Source organism: Xenopus tropicalis, chromosome 1 (genome assembly GCF_000004195.4).
Source record: "Xenopus tropicalis strain Nigerian chromosome 1, UCB_Xtro_10.0, whole genome shotgun sequence".
NCBI lineage: Eukaryota > Metazoa > Chordata > Amphibia > Anura > Pipidae > Xenopus > Xenopus tropicalis.
Genome location: NC_030677.2, coordinates 205,743,877 through 205,760,289, shown reverse-complemented (window position 1 = coordinate 205,760,289; position 16,413 = coordinate 205,743,877). Strand labels below are relative to the sequence as shown.

Sequence of the window (16,413 nt, the reverse complement as noted above, 5' to 3'; positions counted from 1 at the left end):
CACTACTATATCGCCCCTCCCCTGATAACGAGGGATAAAACATTATGCAAATGTCATTAATCCTCCATTTCCTCTGGGGAGGGGCAGATCCCTGCCTATGTGGGACCCCGCAATAAAACAGCAAGTTCCAGTGCTCAGCATTAATCTCCGTGCAGGAACTGATTAGGGCTCCTCACATGCTCTGCATATTTACTTACAACTGCTCAGTACATGGAATTAAAAGCTTGGGAATCAAACAAGTCCATAAACTCCGTGTCTTGCATTAAACCAGATGAGGACGAGATGCTGTTCCGCTCTCGCCTTAATGTAGTTTCAATGCGCCGTGCCCGCGGAGAGGACACGTCTGTAGCCATTTATACACATTGCCATTAGGGTTGGAGAATAGTGCAACATTACAGCACTTTCCCACCTCCACGGAGCCGTATGATGCCTGTCAATCAAAAGTAAAGTGAGATCCAATCCCAAACAGAGACCCTGGGTCAGTACCTAGAAAGGATTTACAGAACTTATTTCAAATGTTTCCTGGCACAGCTGCCATTACTCTTTCATTTCTCTCTTGTATTGGACCTGGGAGCCCCTGAAGCAGTAAAGTAGCTTGATCCAACAGCCGGACCACCGGAACATTGGCTAAATCCAGCAATACAGACCCAAATCTGGTCTTTTGTATGGGACCAGGCTGGGGGCTGTTTATATATATATAAATAAATGGAGTCATTCATTGGTTTGGCAACTTGTACTTTTGGAATTATGGCAAATACACTGGGGGTCATTTATAAAGACTGGGCAATTTTGCACCTGGGCGGTAAAGGTGGCCATACACGTTAAGATCCAGTCGCCAAGCGAGCAGATCTTCCCCCGATATCCCCACCTACGGATGGGCGGTATCAGGCATTTTGGCCCTGGGGCCAAACGATCGAATTATAACGACGGCAATGGGCGCAGTCGGTGCAGGGACCGCATCAACGAGCCGGGGCGGTCCCCGATCCGACTAAATCTTTTAGCCTGCCCGATCAATATCTGCCCAATTTCAGGCCAGATATTGGTCGGCCAGGCCTATCGTTGCTGCTCCTACACAGGCCAATATGCTGCCGAAACGGTCTAAGGGACTGATATCGGCAGCTACAATCGGCCCGTGTATGGCCACCTTAACCCATGGCAGCCAATCAGATATATGCTTTCATTGCCCTACCTGCAGCTGGATAAAAAAGGCTAATCTCCTCATTTTAGCCATGTTGTATTGAGACCCTAATGGGCTTGGGGCTGAGGATACTATTGAGCCTGTTTACTTGACTTTGAACAGGCCCTGTAAGAAAAAAACATTTTTGTAGTTCATCTTTATTATTTAAAATGTTTAGTTTTGAAGCTACAGATCTGGACCAGGACTGCTAAACTCTCACAATCTTGCTCAGCTCTCTCAGTAGGGGATTTCCCAGCCAAAAAAAAAAGTTGACATTGAACTGGTTTCTGGCCACGCCTTCACTCTCCTGCTTCATTTGCATATCTTTGATACCATTGGCTGAGACGATTCAACCAATCAAATCAGTGAGATGCAAATAAAGCAGGATTGTGAAGGCAGAATGCAAGCTGGAGTCGCTGATCCCTTTAGAAGACTGAGTAGAGAGCCTACCAGCTCTGTAGCTTCAAAACTAAATATTTTACATAATAAAGATGAATTACAAAAATGTTTTTTCTCAAAGGGCTCTTCAAATTCAGACTGTTAGCTTAAGGTTAGCATTCCCTCTTAGGATAAAAACATCTTCATCCAATGACCACCATGGGTGACTGTGAGACGTTATTGGCCTGTTTGGAAGACCCAGTTACCCGCAGCTGCACGGAGACCCACCTGTGTGCTGGCATCTGTTACCCAGTTGGGATGAGAGGAGAGACGGCACCCATTACAAAGTCAGCCTCAGAGCTGGAATGATAATTTCAAGGCTTCGTCTGAACGTAACTGGTAAGGCAGAGCTGCCATGTTTATTGTCAACAAGCTTGTAAACAGCTATAAATAGGAATAAACAGACCACGCTGGCAAAGATCTCCCGCACTAAATCTGTCATTTTAACATCAGCACAGAAGCACGTGTCAGGCCGTCAAATCGATGTCACCATGACTCCAGGACGGATTAGCCACACGAGTTAGGCATCCTAGTAATTCCACGCCCGGCGCTGGTGTCAAGTGGCCGTGTCAGGCACGGAGAGAACATTGGCTCCCTCGCCCGTCACAGGATTCCTATTAAGCCAGTACACATTTCCCAAAGATGTTTTATTAAAGGCACCACGGGTCCATCCTCTCGACAGCGGAGATGAAAGGACTTGTGTGGTCTCCAGTGACCAGCCCCATCTGCCTCTCATTTTGCTGGGAGCCCAATAAAGGGATCTGCAGGCCGCGCAAGAACAAAATAAACGACAACATAACGTGGAAAATAATTGTAAACTGCCTGTGTCTGCTGGGGAGAGAAGCTACAGTTTCAGCCTTCTGGTTTCCTATTTCGTGACTGAAGCAAATTGGAGGCTGGTTTTGTCCATGAACGTCAGATACAAACGTAATGGCCGCCATGGTGCTAATAAACAGAAATCTTCCCTGGGTTTGTTTCCCCTTTCATCCTCCCTATAAAGGCACTCGCAGTATGTCGCTATAAAAGGGAAAATCCCCTAGCAACGTGGAGAAAGAATGCAGCTTTGCAGTTGGTACTTGTTATTTGGTGTTTTCAGTGTGAGGCTTCATCGGATCAGATCCATCGGCACAACTGTAAGAACCTAAAGGTCCCCATACACGGGCCGATAGTAGCTGCCGATTCGGCAGCTAATCGGCCCGTGTATGGGCACTACCAACGGGCCTGCCCGACTGATATCTGGCCTGAAATCGGGTAGATCTCGATCGGGCAGGTTAGAAAATCTCGTCGGATCGGGGACCGCATTGGCTCGTTGATGCGGTCCCCGGACCGACTTTTCCTATACCTGCCGTTATAAATATAATTACCCTGGATTCTCACCCATAGGTGGGGATATCGGGAGAAGATCTGCTCGCTTGGTGACATCGCCAAACAAGAGGATCTTGTGGTGTATGGGGACCTTAATTGTGCGTTCCTCCAGCTAGCATTTTTATCTGGCTGCAGACAACCCACTCATGCTGTGAGTCCCTGACAGATTTCCCCTGTTCTGATTGGCTGGTTCCAGCTGAAGCCATCAATTGGCTGTTCCCTACTGGCACACAGCATGGTTGGGTTGTTTGGAGTAAACCTTGTATATATCAAAAACTATAAGAAACACAGAATGTGAAAAAAGAAAATTAAGATTGCACTTATGCCTCATTTATTCAGATTTTTCCTGATTTCCAGCCAAGCATTCAATTAGCAGTTTCATTTCCTGCAGAACACTGCATAATGCTAAAGAAAAAACAGCTTGAAGACTGACTTCCCCTTTAATTAGTTTCCACTTGCTGTAATGTTCTTTTACGTCATTTCTGTCTTTATTGTTCTCCTTTGGGTCGCTTTACTGCCGTGTTGGAAGGAACTGAATCCAATGCCCCTTCTAATCCTTAAACCTAACTTCCTAAATACTGACTATAACATGCACCTAGACAGCAAGGCATTACTCATGTGACCTTACAGGAAGTAATAAGCCAATGGGCACAATGGGCCAGAGAAATGACCAACCATGAGGTTCAGGACTCCTCCTGGCGGGACCACATGAGACAGGCCTGACTAGGGTCACAAGAGTTGGACGTAGAATTCTGTCATCGGATAACAGTTATCTCATTACAGGCCCATTTCATTCTGTGCTCAATCTCTGATATAACTGCATTATATTTGTAATTGATTTTGACTCCTGCATAGTGTATGTAGCACGTCTGGGCTTCAGGTTTCCCAGCGGCAGGGTTACGACTCTTGTGATTGAATTCGTCCATTTACTGATTGCGATCAGCCTCTTCCACTTTTCCCTTCACTCACATTATTGTCTTTTTCTGTCAAATGGTCTTCAGTATAAATAAATATATATATACAATAAACAGCTTCAGTCTGGTCATCTGTTCTTCAAGTAGAAGCTCAGGCTTCATTTGCTCAATTATCCTGTATTCTTATTGAGTTTTCCATGGAATTCTCAAACTCCTTTGCCAATGGTAGAGTTCTACAGGATCAATTCTGTTGCCCTTCTGCTACTTCATTCTGCAGTTTTTACTTGTATAATGACTTAAGGAACATACCATAGCCTTGACAATTCCCATCTTTATTTTCATAGACACATCAGGACTATTAAAGATCTTTTCTAGGTGTTTCATCCTAGTTCTCCCAAGAGCCCATCTCCCATAATACTTCTGTAGTCCTACATCCTTCCTTCACAATCTGTCCACAGCTTCTCTGTATGCCCCTTCAACTCTCTATCATCATGTTTCATTTCTTTAATCCCAATTACTCTCTCCTGTAGATTTCATTCTAAGGTTCTCCAGGTCTTCTTCATATTCAACTATAAATATATTGAAAGGTTTAGATTTCGTACACTTGTGTAGGTCCTGGGTAGAAATGGTTGGCAAACCCACACCAGATCCAACCTGCTTATTGGTAACCAAACTTGCTAATCAACCCCACTCCTCCAAGTTCTCCCCGCCCAAGCCATTCCTAACAACCAGACATGACCTTGCTAAAGGTGGAACATCAGCCCATCAATGTTATTTAGAACATTTTAACTTCTTCTGAGGCCTGTCGCCTACCCAACTCCCTTTGCGGGACACCTGTGGACAGCGTTTGGAGACCTTTAGGCTTAGGGTTCATGAAGCAAGAAGGAAAGTAGAAAGACCAGTATGGAGAATAGTAGGGAGAATATTATGAGTAAGAGAAAAGGGTACCCAATGGACTCAATGACGTCATATAAATAAAAAGTTAAGGCTACGTTAAGATAGTGAACATCTCCATAAACTCAATGAGTTTCTTGCACTTCATGGCAGGCTGATGAGTACCCTTGCCCAAAGTTACCACCCGCCAACCCCCACTGTCTTGTTATGCCGAAGACTTGAGGCTTTTGTTGTCTAGGGACGAGTGATGTATTTCTGGTCACAATTCCAACACTGTACAAAGGAAGTCGTGACTGTTTTGTTTCTGAGCTGAGACAGTGAGATTGTTCCACTAAAAAAAAATATGAAAACAAATCTCTTTTAACTTCAAAACCATGTTCTGTTCTAATTGGACTTGCAAAATTAATATTGCAGAGCTCTGTTATTATAGTGTGGCATTAAGTACCACAACTCAGTTTTTCCGTTTTTTTTCCCCTAAATTGCCCTTTTTTTCCACTGTTTTCTTACAACGTTCTTAACACTGAGAATGTAACAAATTCTTTTCCCTAACCATCACAGGCGATTTTACTAAAGGTCACTGAGAAACACCCTGTGCCATAACCACGGCGTAACTGGATTAAGGTTTTGCACAAATCTGCTGGATAAATAAGACTTATTGCTGGATGACAAAATTCATCCTTCACAAAAGCAGAAACATTTGTAATAACATTTTCAGCTCGGGTTTGGAATCTACCCATTGCTTATGCTCAGGTCATAAAGATTGTTCTGCTTCTTCTGTTACTGTACTTATATATATTTATATTCAAATAAATAATATAGGGATAATGTACCCCCTACTGTAAAGGATAAGGATATTAGCAGCCACTGAGGGGTTCTGTGACCATATAAAGGCACAAGGCTGCAGGCTGAGTTATACAGGGAACTCTGAGTATCACTCATGTATTATAAGGGATAATGTACCCCCTACTGTAAATGATAAGGATATTAGCAGTCACTGAGGGGTTCTGTGCCCATATAAAGGCACAAGGCTGCAGGCTGAGTTATACAGGGAACTCTGAGTATCACTCATGTATTATAAGGGATAATGTACCCCCTACTGTAAATGATAAGGATATTAGCAGTCACTGAGGGGTTCTGTGCCCATATAAAGGCACAAGGCTGCAGGCTGAGTTATACAGGGAACTCTGAGTATCACTCATGTATTATAAGGGATAATGTACCCCCTACTGTAAATGATAAGGATATTAGCAGTCACTGAGGGGTTCTGTGCCCCCCATATAAAGGCACAAGGCTGCAGGCTGAGTTATACAGGGAACTCTGAGTATCACTCATGTATTATAAGGGATAATGTACCCCCTACTGTAAATGATAAGGATATTAGCAGTCACTGAGGGGCTCTGTGCCCATATAAAGGCACAAGGCTGCAGGCTGAGTTATACAGGGAACTGTGAGTATCACTCATGTATTATAAGGGATAATGTACCCCCTACTGTAAATGATAAGGATATTAGCAGTCACTGAGGGGTTCTGTGCCCATATAAAGGCACAAGGCTGCAGGCTGAGTTATACAGGGAACTCTGAGTATCACTCATGTATTATAAGGGATAATGTACCCCCTACTGTAAATGATAAGGAAATTAAAAGTCACAGTTCTAATATGGAGTGCTATGTCAGTATAGGAAATCTTATCCTGTGTTTCTGCAGAAAACAAGACTATTACTGCTGGTTTCAGAGACTAAATGGCAGCATATTAGGAGGGATATCAGGCAGCTAATTGTTCCTTTCAGGTGAGTTTCCTAGTTAACCCCGCGTGTATAACATGAGTCCATCCGTACGGAGTCGCTACACGCACGGCCCGGTTGCCACAGACCTACTTTGCATTTCTGCTCCCAAAATAATTGCTTTAATTCGTGTTGCGTCTGCCCGCCATCATTATATCTCCCCGCATCCCTAATCATTTCTTAGAGCTAATGGTGCTATGATGTGCATGTCATAACAAAGATAAAAAGATGTTTCTCCAGACGGAGCAGTAAGACAAACACAGGGTGAGCCGAGTCATGCGATTTCCAACGTTAATATTCCGAGAAGGTACACTTACCCCGAAATTGTTTGGATATAGCCTTCCTCTGAGTTATGGGAACTATAAACACACAGGGATGATGCACGGCTCCCCTCCAGACACATCATACATCCTCGCTGTTTACTGAGCGTGTAAGGGAGCCTGACGTGTACCTGCAAACCCGGGGACAAAATGCTTGTTATTCTCCTTAAAGGGACAGTGTACCCCTTACTTGGTAAGAATCACATACAGTTATGGGGGGGGTCATATATCCCCAATGCATTCGTTATCGGCACGCTGTATGTAGCACATTAAATATTTACCTGCGCATGTAGCCAACAGTATAAACATATATAACCCCCATTCAGAATGTGTATACATGCCATTTAATAAGTTATTAAAGGAAAACTATTCCCCCAAACAGTGTAGGTCTCTATAAAAATATATTGCATAAACAAGTTCATATGTAAAACCCTGTTTCAGCTAAATAAACCATTTACTTTTTTTAGTAGTATGTGCTATTGGGTAATTCTAAATACAAAACTGCCATTTTAAGTACTAAAGGCCGCCCCCTGGGATCATAGGAGTCAACAAGCAATAAGGAAATAGATTGAGAAAGAGAACCTAAGTTATATCACACTGAAAGGTCCTGAAACAACATACAATTAATTTAACACATTGTTCGGTGAAATAAACAACCATTTATTGGCTCAGAATTTTTTGTGTTTAAATTCTGAGCCAATAAATGGTTGTTTGTTTCACTGAACAATGTGTTAAATAAATTGATCATAGGAGTCACAGTGCACACAAACAAGCCAAGGCACACATACATGTTAGGCCCCATCAGCCAATGAATGGGCAGAGTTCTGCCTTTTGCTCCCACACTACTTCCTGTTACAGTTAAAGCTGCATCACTTCCTGTCAGCTGATCTCTGAGGGGGGCACACAGCCCATCACTAAATGGCGGCTCAAGGGAAAGGATGTAAAAGGGCAATATTTACTGATATATATATTCCAGTTTGGGGAGATTCTTTAATAGGCCACTTAATATGATATAAATTGTCTGTTGGTTACGTATTCATTCTGGGGGGGTAGTTTCCCTTTAAGCAGATTGTCTGTATTTGCTTCTCAGGGACTTCTCCTAGGGAACCCAACTTGCCCGTCAGTGCTCTACAGCGTTCTTCAAGGGGAAGTTCACCTTATTTTTTACAGTGGCATTAGAAGACATAATTGGTTTTTTTTTGTAGTTTTTGCATTATTTACGTTCTCGTTGTTCGGTTTCAGGCTGGGGTGTCAGTGCTATCTGGTTGCAGGACGGGGCAGACTATCCGCACAGTGTGTTTGCCATATATTATTCTGTTTAATATTTAACACATGCATGGCTCTGCAGAATACTTCATTACAGCGAAACTTCCTATCGAGACAGTCGGGTTAATTATTTTTCATAGATTTTTGAATACAGGGCCGTATCTTAGCTTTCTCCTATAAACAGATTATCAGCAGAGTAATTACATACAGATCAATCTACATCCTGCTCATCTTTTCCTGTGTAATCATTTTTATGTCTAATATGTTAGAGGAAAATGCAGTTTGGCCCATCATTGTTACAGAATGTTCATGTGGCCCCTCTTGATATGTACATAAGAGATTTTAATATAAATATTCTCAAATATAAAAATACAGGTCTTAATAGTTGAACCGAACTCCTCATTGACTTCAAATATCCTTATCATTTACAGTAGGGGGCACATTATCCCTTATAATACATGAGTGATACTCAGAGTTCCCTGTATAACTCAGCCTGCAGCCTTGTGCCTTTATATGGGCACAGAACCCCTCAGTGACTGCTAATATCCTTATCATTTACAGTAGGGGGTACATTATCCCTTATAATACATGAGTGATACTCAGAGTTCCCTGTATAACTCAGCCTGCAGCCTTGTGCCTTTATATGGGCACAGAACCCCTCAGTGACTGCTAATATCCTTATCATTTACAGTAGGGGGTACATTATCCCTTATAATACATGAGTGATACTCACAGTTCCCTGTATAACTCAGCCTGCAGCCTTGTGCCTTTATATGGGCACAGAACCCCTCAGTGACTGCTAATATCCTTATCATTTACAGTAGGGGGTACATTATCCCTTATAATACATGAGTGATACTCACAGTTCCCTGTATAACTCAGCCTGCAGCCTTGTGCCTTTATATGGGCACAGAACCCCTCAGTGACTGCTAATATCCTTATCATTTACAGTAGGGGGTACATTATCCCTTATAATACATGAGTGATACTCACAGTTCCCTGTATAACTCAGCCTGCAGCCTTGTGCGAGGAGTAACATGAACCCAAAATTAGGTTTTGAATATGTAGATAGTAAAGGAATGAAGCAAGGAGGATTGGGACCTTTGGTATCAGAAGGAAGTCACTTGGTTGATGAGAGCAGGGAAAAAGCAGATATTCAGTTATTTTTCACCTGAGGAACCAGCTAAGGTTTCCTTTTTAATATACTCAGTTCTAATAATATAAGTCTTGATAAATGAGTAACTTAGGAGGAAGTTCAAAATAGACTTGAATGTGTAAAGGTGAACTATAGTCATAGATGGGATGGGATTTGTCTGAGGGTACTCAGCAAGCTTAGCTGTGGGACTGACTTTACTTAATTGTTCAGGATTTCTTGAGGTCTGTCAAATAGCCTATGAGGTTCCACCATGCAAAAAGGGATTCTATCTATAAAAATCACAATATTCCCAACATGGTTTTCTTGTGTAATTTATCTTGCCAAATTAAGTTAATCAAATTCTGAGGTGAGCAGGAACCTAGACTCTGGGATGGCAGTGGATGTGATCTAATTAGATAGAAATGGTAAAAGTGCTAGTAAATGGAACTCTAACTGAACAAGTGCTGTTAGTATATTATTTTATAGAAATAATGTAAATGCAAGTTATACACTAAATCAGTGCTGTCCAACTTCTACGGTGCCGAGGGCCGGAATTTCTCTAGCATACATGGTGGAGGGCCGCTAATGGAAGCCAGTTTTGACCACTCCCCTTTTTGAAATCACACTCACTTCAAACCACACCTATTTTATCACAATGGTGGTAGCACAGCAAAATCCCAAATGCTTGGTCCTTACTGTGGGGATATCAACCATCATTCATATGTGAAAGAATTATGTCATATTAAGATATACCCTTAAATTCCATATGCCTCCTCCTCCCCTGTGGATAGCAGAGCAACCCCGAGTACATAATTACACACCTTAGGGACCATTTAATGGCTATTTCCAACTGCTAAAAAACTCCCACAACAAACCCCTGCCAGGTTCACCTCCCACAGGCAGCATAGGGCAAGCAGAGTATGGCACACACAGGCAGCACTCTGCCTGTCCTACACTGCCTTCCCTATGCTGCCTCTGTGTGCCATACTCTGCCTGCCCTACCCTGCCTGTGTGTGTGCCATACTCTGCCTGCCCTACCCTTCCTGTGTGTGCCATACCCTCCCTGACCTATGCTGCCTGTGTGTGCCATACTCTACCTGCCCTATGCTGGCTGTATGTGCCATACTCTGCCTACAGTACCTATGTCTGAGGTGTGAAGAAGTGAACAATGGGAGTGATTACAGCCTGAGCCTGAGGTGTGAACACTGCAGGGGGTGAACAATGCAGGTATTAAAAGGTGTGAAAAACACAGGTGACATTTTTAAACAATACAGAGGGATTACAGCCTGAATCTGAGGTGAGAACCATGCAGGGGGCCAGTTAATCTCAGTACTGATACCATTTAATGCTTACTCAAAGGTAAGCCATCAAAGCAGCCAGACAGGTGGGGGGCCACACAGAGGGGGGTCCCGCGGGCCGCCAGTTGGACAGCACTGCACTAAATGGTTGTGAGTTGGGGGGACCCTTAACTGAGTAGGATCTGGGGACTTTTCTATATAACAATTTGTCAGTGTCATTCTGTGGCTACTAAAGCAAATAATGTACAGTGACACGTGCTCTGGGGTTAATTATGAGGGGTTGAACGTAATAGACCAGTAAATTTAGTCAAAACTGCAAAAGTAACACAGTTATACATCTAAAACTAGTAAATATTTAACTTTATAAGGAGTAAGGAGGGTTGTTCCCCACTGAGATCAGCCCTGCATGGCACTCGAGTTTGACACGTCAGCTCTATATAAACAAATCCAATTATTTTATTCCTTTTGATTGGAGTAATAGCAGAGCCTTCTGGGTAATTGTTATTATTACTAGGAAGCCATTTAATACTCTTATTATGTTCAAGGACACTAGAAATTAAAGATGGGAAAACCATGAACTCTAAGCAGCACTTAGATAATGAGTAGAGGATGGAGTAGAGTAGGACGTGTGGAGTATAATTGAATGTATAGAGAGATGGAGGGGCCTGTGCTCACCTGTACCTACAAACCGACAAATCATCGTTTTTATTGATGTAACACACAATGCAGCGCCGTAACATCTCCCACAATTATTCAGGCCTCAGGGATTTTTCTTCTGTAGTTAAAGAGTCATTAGGCTGTCAACAAGTGGAAATAATATCATTGTGATAACATGTAGCTAACAAATGCATCATGGCATACTCCATGGAAGCAGTGTGGGAAAGTCGGCATTATTTATCCTGTAGATAATAAACTCATCTGGATCAGATACTGTCTAGGCAGGGTGCTCTACCGCAGACTGGTTATAATAAGCAGGTATAGCAACCCGGGCGGGGGGGGGTTGTGCTTAAACCATATTTTCACAACGATATGGTCATTTATCAATACTGGGCAAATTAGCCCGTAGGCTGTAACCCATGGCAACCAATTAAATTGTTGCGTTCAGCGGAAAAAAACAGCTGCTGATTGGTTGCAATGGGTTACTGCCCACAGGCATATTTGCCCAGTGTTGATAAATGAGCCCCCGAGTGTTGTTTGTTATGGACACAAGGCATACCCCTCATCCCTGCCCCTAAGGAAAGGGTCATATGAAGTGTAACAGCTTGGTGGCCTACAAGCCCCCAATGGTTGCCACCTTTTTGTTCCTATAATACAGTCTTTCAGGCTGACGAAGGGACGCAATATTATATTGGGGGCAGGGCTATAATGTAAATGGTGTGGAAATGGGTGGACCAGGTGGGGAAGGGGTAAATCCTTAGAAAAAAGGCGGGGCAGAGAAATGGGCGGGGCAGAGGTGGGCCTGTAATTATAAAGGCTGATCAGCACAGAGAAGGTGAGGAAAGGGTAAGTGATTTATAGGGTATTACAGATTTACAGGCAAGTCCATTGCTAATAAGTTGGTAATACCAGTGCCAGCCCTAACTTGTGAATAACCAGCTGGGCCGGTTAAATACTGTCCACGTGGCAACTCTAAAGCCCCCAGAGTGGTGGGAATCCTTAGTGCTTTGTGCTGGGGTACTACTCTGCAGAAGGGGGCCCGTAGATAGCCCATAGCCCTACTTGGCTAAAGATACAGCTACCCTATAACACATGCATCTACCCTAAATCATATTGGGGCTTATGGCTTAATGAATATATGTTGATTATAATAATGCATGGGAACATTGCTTCCAACTGTGTAGAAATTAGTGTTTGTTTTTCTGCAGCCGGGGTAATATGGGCATTTACAGCAGTAATTACCCTCCGATAGGGTGGGTTCAAAAACGAAGGGTAACCAATAGAATTCTGCTTGTTCTTCTGAGGAACAGGGCACATACTAAGGCTCCCAGCCTGGGGGCTGTTACATACAGCACTGCTGCAAACAATAGAGACTTTGAAGCTTTCAGAGGCAGGATCACTGCACTCTGCCCGCTTATACAGTCAGTATCCGCGGCATGAAGACATGATAGGACTCATGTTTTATTTACAAGAAGCAGATAGTCGTCTCTGTGCAAGCAGACAAAGTAAATATACCTATTATTGCCAACGCCTCTCTCTGTCTATCAGCCACACAATAAATCACATATTGTATTCAGGCATTAATAAACTCATCTTGTTTTAGGGAAAAAAAATTCTGTCCCTGTTTGCTTGTTCTTCCTTAATTATTAGCTTTTAATTGGAGTTCTCTTTCCCTGTCCAAACCGCACAGCACTGTTGGCTTTCTCTGCATGAGAACATAAGGGAAAGACAAATGTTTAGGGAAATTTTGCCTGTTTAAATCCAAGGCTTGAAATGAGTTTTGGCCAAGATATTCTGCTGTAAAATTCACCCTAATGGTCCATCATTATAACAGGAAATAAAGTAAATAAAGAATAAATCTTTGGGATAGGAAAGAGGAGGCAGTTGTTGGCCAGAATGGACAGGACTATAGAAACATGGGCGTAATGTGTAGGGCCTCTTGTACAGGTATCCATCTCTCTTGTCTATAAATTGGATACCGTTGAGGTGGCCATACACGGGCCAATAAAAGCTCCCAACGTTTGGGACGAGGAGTGTATCAGCGACAAGCGGATCGTTCCGTGTGTGCCCAGCTTAAAAGATTGAAATACCAACGTGACCAACCTCAGTGTTAGCCCAGCAACAAGCCATTGTCACTGTGATAATGTGCCCTTTACCATTTATGATTGAGGGTCTCAGCTAATAGTCACTGGTCTGGCTCAGCAACAAAGGAACACTGCTAGGCATTCTTTGGAACTTTCTCTTGGGGCTGAATTACAGCAAGGACATCTCTATTCTGTCTACAGCTTAGATCTTTAGAAACACTGTATGTTGTTAGAAATATGTATACATACCAGAAACAAACGGCACATTGACAGTAGCCACCCTCCTTTCTGTTATACGATGAGCTTGATCGCTCTACTTTGAATGCAGGTATATTTTCCCTTTAAAAATGGCTTGCTTTGAAGCCCCCTAAGATAAGAAAGGAGGCAAAAGTGAATAATAGGAGGAGTGAGTGATGGGCCCATTGAAGGGAACTCTATAAGCCTGCCAGCATGGTTGAAAAGTGTGCAGAATGTTCATGGGAACACAAGGCTCCAGTATTGTGATAATACTCACACAATAAATATATTTATAGCATAATACGCAGTAGAACATGCCAGACAGAGATGCTACGCAGTGATTTTAAAGGGCCCTAAGCTCCTTTTCCCCACTCAAAGGCTAGTGGTGACTGCCTTCTCTATTCTTTCTAGTTAATCTGGAACTGATAGGGGAGCTAAGCAGGCTGGGCCATAGCTACAGTCACTGTACCTAATAATGCCACAAGCAGCTCATAGACTTACCCATAGCAGATGCCAAGCAGTGTGACCTGCTGTGAGGACCAAGCTGATATAGTGGCACCTTAGGCCGTGCAAAGAAAATATTGGGAACCTATACTAAATAGTGCCAATCTTTTCATATTGAAGTCACTACATTTAATCATCCAAGGAGGGGGGTCTCCAGATGTTGTTTAGCTTGTATTGGGGCTTAATTAGTTTGGCTCTCACTCTGTTAGGATTGCGGGCCTAGGTGGGCATTGAGGATGGTGATCCCTTACTAGGGGCAAATGATGGCAACATCCCGCTGGCCTTCGAGTGGCCCATTTTAGTGCAAGCCATGCTGTATTTAGCCTGAGTGTGCATGGCTCCCTAGGTTGCCTAGTCAGTTCTACTGGGTCCCACCAAGGCTTGTAGGCCCTGCCCTGAAACATAAGAACAGGTCCAGTCTTAGTGATGGTTTTGCTGGAGCTAAACAGATTCCAACCCTTGTCCACCGGTGAATTAATTGTAGGCCCACAGTTCAGGAAACAATAGATTACCAACATCATGTTTCTCTTCCGTATCTATCTTATGTTACTGTCACCTTCCATGTGCCCAGGGTCCGATGTTGTCTCAGTCCACCTCCCAGCCGCTGGTCTCCAGGAGCGGCATTACATTGTGGCATTGTGGGCAATCGGCCATGTTGGTTTATCATGAAACTGCTCTGAAGTGGTTCCAAACCTGGGAGCTTTGTGCAACCAAAAGCTTAGCCCCAATTATTGTCAGCTTTTTATTTCTGCAATGTGTGTATGTGCCGGGGAGATGTTATCCTGTGTGCATGTTATTGTGCTAATGTCTGAGCTCGGGATTCTGGGCGCCTCTGCTGAGATTATCTCTATTAACTGCATCCTTTTCCCCCCTCTCCAGTTTGTTTTCCTTGCTGTCGAAAAAACACAACAAAGTTCTGGAGCAAGCCACCCAGTCTCTGCGAGGATCGCTTGGCTCAGACGAGTCGCCACTTCCTGACTACGTGAGTAGCACACTTGAGGTTCCTGTGTGAGAACTTTCTGCAAGCGAGTGCAGGAATGTTCTAGACATGGAAACCACCACCCCCCCCCTGCTCATTGCCGCAGTCTGTCAAACAGAGACCAAGATCCAACCTCAGAAAACTCTGCTAATGACTTCATGTCTCACATGCGGTTAAATGACAAGAGAATATAATCACATGCTGATACCCCAAGGCCCACGAGATAGGCGTCTCCTAGTCAATAAGAGCAGAACTATTATGGGATGAGCAGAACACTGTGTGCCATATTGTGGCATTATAGGTAGAACATGTCATTTAGAAAGTAACAACAGAATCCCTTTCCCACCTGCTGTAAAGAAGGCATTTTGGCCCTTTTCGCCCTCCTTGCCTTACCATATCTGCTTCCTTCATTCGGTTGTCCATAAGAGACACTGTAACCATATCCATAAATAACCTAAAGCAATTAGTGGTACGGTGGGCTGCCTGAAAGTGCAGCACAAACTATTACTACCCCCTGATCAGACTAAAGGGACACAGTACTCACACAAATAAACTTATTTAAATCCTGTATAATTGATTGTAAAGGCTCATATAGTGCTGAGCTATTTTAGTTTACACTGCAAACACAGTTTTCCATATCATAGTATTATATATTGTAGGTATTGGGATTGTTTTCCCTGCTATAATTACCTCTTTGGACATTAAAGATGGCCATACATATTACAATCACAATCTTGAGGAAAGATCGTTCGTACCCTCCACTAATACCCTCCACTAATGTTCCGTTCAGATATGGAGGTAGATACAATAGGAATTCTACCCCTATCTGACGATGTAGCCCTAAACGCATGCCTCCAATGTCGCCTGATCAAAATCTTTTGTCCCGCCCAATCGACGAGACAACCGATATCCAAGGCTTTTACGATATTGGTCACCTCATCAATCCACTATAAACGCACCGAATATCGTACTAAACCTCATTTCATCTTGAATTCCATTGCAGACCTGCCTCACACCGTGTGCAAAAGGATGCAATCAGCCATATTTATGCACTTAATGTGGCATTGTGCCTGCAAGACTGTGGGTTCATACTTAGACTGTATATATAAAGATGGCCATACACCATACAAGATGGCAACCTCACCAAGCGAGCGGATCTTCTCCAATAAGCCCACCTATGGGTGCCCAATATTGGGCTAATTCCATCGTGTGGTCCTAGGGCCAAACAATCAAAATAAAACGGCGAGCAGAGACGCAGTTGGATCGGGGACCACTTCAACGGGCCTTTGCGGTCCCTGATCTGTCGGGATTAGAGTAGACCCGTCATTGGCCCCATACACGGTCAGATAAGCTGTCGAATTGGT

At 43.4% G+C, this 16,413-nt stretch overlaps 1 protein-coding gene across 3 annotated transcripts in view; it reads left to right on the top strand.

Moving 5' to 3' along the window:
* The window catches only part of dym (dymeclin), a 198,700-nt gene that overhangs the window by 129,094 nt on the left and 53,193 nt on the right, over positions 1 to 16,413 (top strand). For all 3 annotated transcript variants that reach the window (XM_031901402.1, XM_031901401.1, NM_001045778.2), the window contains 1 exon segment: positions 14,950 to 15,052. In XM_031901402.1, coding sequence (XP_031757262.1) covers positions 14,950 to 15,052 — 103 coding nt within the window.